General features: G+C 33.0%; 1 protein-coding gene across 1 annotated transcript; it reads left to right on the top strand.

Moving 5' to 3' along the window:
* The first annotated feature begins 130 nt into the window (after positions 1-130).
* LOC112512326 lies at positions 131-1,388 on the top strand. Its single transcript, XM_025118255.1, has 6 exons — positions 131-153; positions 277-342; positions 448-581; positions 670-775; positions 865-1,037; positions 1,117-1,388. The coding sequence occupies exons 1-6, from the start codon at positions 131-133 to the stop codon at positions 1,386-1,388; spliced, it is 774 nt and encodes a 257-aa protein (XP_024974023.1).
* Positions 1,389-3,291: the final 1,903 nt, after the last annotated feature.

Genomic DNA, 3,291 nt, shown 5'->3' on the forward strand with positions numbered 1-3,291 from the left:
AAAAAACACCCATTACCTCCCCCCACTTATCTTTCTTGTTCTTGGCTTCTGAGTTCTATAAATTGGTTGGTGAAGAAGGTTATCACCCACACTCATTCATCCAATTACTAGAGCTTCCTCAACAGCTATCATGGCATCCTCTTCTTCCCAAAGGTAATTGGAGTCATATTAGTTTCATCAAACAATAAATCTACTATAGATATACGAATTAAACCTGTTTTAATTAGATTGATTACATAAATCTTTTGTACTGCACTAATGTTTTCTTTTTTGCAGTGCTCAATCGGTTGTTTCTGATGAACATCAGAGGGAGGTGAAGAGGGTGAAAGAAGTACGAAATCGGTAAGTTGGAATTTTCAAGAACACGTCATATATATTGTATAGTAAGTGAATTGAGTTTGTTAATATTAAATGTCAGAAGATCGTTTCTCTTTCTTCTCATTACAGTACTCATGCAAGTCACACCAGTATGGCAAGACGCCAATGGACAAAAATGGAAGACATGAAACTCCTAAAGCATGTGGTGGCTCATGGGGGGACGAAGTGGAACATATTATCCGAGCAACTCCATGGGAGATCTCGTACAGTTTCTTAAATCTTTTATTGTTGATTAATGTATATTTTGTCAATTGATTTAACGAATTGCTGTTCTGTGTGAAATATCTGTAGCTGATAGTTGCAAAGTTCGATGGTTTAACAAATGGAACCCAATCTTACAAAAGAAATACGGTGCGGATGTAGAAGCATGTGTAGTTAAGGATGATGATCATGCAAGGTATGGTAACAATGGGATCTAGTATTTGAAAAATTACCAGGAATATATAACCCGTAATTATTTCAATAATCATTACATAATGGGTATAGGAAACACACAAAGGTGACCTCTTCTGCCAAGACTGCTGTTCGTCTCCCCATCGATGTCGAATCTGGTAGCAGTACCTTCGTTCCTCTGGAAAGACCATCCGAGCACGGGATGACCGACAACAGTTTAGAGATAACTCCCATGAGGATATCCTTTTTCAATGGGACTTCTGATGGTAATTTATCATTTGTGTCGATATCTTTTGTATGTAACACAGTATACAAAGTTCATGCTATTAATATTTGGTTTTGCAGTGGAGGAACAAGAGATACTGGTGGGGAATTGTCGTAAGTGCAAGAGGGCAATGGGTGGTTTTCAGGCGAATGGAGAAATATATATGGTGTCAATGTATGATGCAGATCCAATGGCAGTTGTTTCTTCTTGCATGAATTTGCTGGACTCAATCAAGTATGAGAGCAACAATAACCAGCAACCTGCAGTCGCCAACGTCTTCCTGCCGCAACCACCACCTCCGTCACCATCAACCCCGAAATTTATTGATTTTCTAGGAGTTGGGTCTGAGTGATAAGGGTGTTTAGTTCTGCTGGTTATGAGGTTGTTGGGAGAGAATTGGAGACAATAAGAGATAGATCGAGAAATGGCTATGGTTCATGCATTATTAGAATAAATTAAGCTTTATGAAATAATGAAATATGTTTTTGTTGCTGCTTCTTAAAAAATATTGCATTTGTTTATCTTTTCTATTAATAATTAAATGCTTATATTAATTTTGTTTTCTACTTTTATAAAAGATAAAAACTAATACTTGTGTATACATAAATATCACAAAATTTGAGACACTCTAAATCTTTCTTTTATCTACTAATCATACTCCTATTTTATATATAACTTTATGTCGAAATTTAACAAATAGAATTTATTGTATGTTATTATATATTAGCTTAATTAGAGTTGCACATCGCCAAACCACAACTACACGTCAATCGAATGAATATGAACGTTGAACAACAATGACTACAATCATCAAGTTCCCTAACTCGATATATGTCAATCGAATATCCTGATTATGATATTTATTCTATTCCAAGTTCAGTTAGGGATTAGAATTTTTTATAGAATTCAATTTGTTGGTATTGTCTTTTTAAATGTTAGTGAAATCTATTTACTAATGAACACATTTTTGTAGAATGTAGAAAAGCCGGCCGGCATGTCTGAATATGTTAATCAGATTTCGTAAAAACGGTGATTTTAATCTTTGTTGCTAACACAAGGAAGAAATGATGTTATGGTTAGGATTAAAAAGGAAAAAAAACCTTTGTGATTCGGGAAGTAAAATTAAAACGTTGATACTTCACTTTTGGTGATAAATGTGAATTGAAAATTAGGTCTTCTAAGAATATTACGTCATTTATATCTTTCATATATAGTCTATGGAGTAGGCATTATCATGTCGAGCGATGAGGTGTAATTTGCCGTAGTCTTGTGAAAAGTAAGACATACGAGTTTAGGGTTTTTTATGGACGATGATTTTTTGGTAAAAATAAAACTAAAAATGATAGTATTAAATAAATAAGAACAATGAATTAACCATACAATTAACATATCTATGATGTAATTTTTGATTTCAATGCTCAGGCGCTAACTAAATGCGTACAATTAATTAAGGGATTGAAAAGTTGTGGTTTTGTTAGGTCACAAAACGATAAGGATTCAATTGAAAACAATGATAACCAAATTTACATATTACTCTGATATCATATTTGATTCAATATATAGGAGATCAGAACAGATTCAACAACAGTGAAGATGATAAACATAGATTGAAGTCAAATCTTGTCTACGAGATTTCTATATGTTGATTTATAAAGTCAGTTACGATACGAGGAAGAAAAAAAGAACTATTTAATATGTCTTTGACATTTATATCATCACAAAAAAAGAGCACAACAACATTATATCTGTTTTCATAAACGTGTGCAAAAAATGTACGTTAAATATTCTTATGGGCTTACTTATTGTAATTAAGAGCAAAATCACTTTGTGCTATATAATACCACTAAGCAATAAAAGAAACATATCTCCATATAAAGATTCAACAATAATTCCTTTCAAGTTAGATAACTATGAGCAAACTAGTATTAGGTTTAAAGAATAACACGTGAATTCAAACAATGATGAAACATCAAAGGTGATAAAGTCAATAGCGTCAAACTGATACACAATAGGATAAAATTTTCTCCGTTGTGCGAGCCCTTTCCTGGAGACCCACTATGCCAAAAGCGAGAGAAACTCCGTCCCCCTCTTTCCTTTTTACGTCCCATTCGCTCTGCAATTCCTTTGTGAATTTTTAATATACAACATGAGCACAACATATTTACATGGTTTTTATTCTAATAGCTTCTTGTGAAAACAAATTCCTAAAGTCAATGGAAATATATATATATATATATATATATATATATATATAT

The sequence above is a fragment of the Cynara cardunculus genome (genome assembly GCF_001531365.2).
Source record: "Cynara cardunculus var. scolymus isolate 2C chromosome LG 1, CcrdV1, whole genome shotgun sequence".
Lineage (NCBI taxonomy): Eukaryota > Viridiplantae > Streptophyta > Magnoliopsida > Asterales > Asteraceae > Cynara > Cynara cardunculus.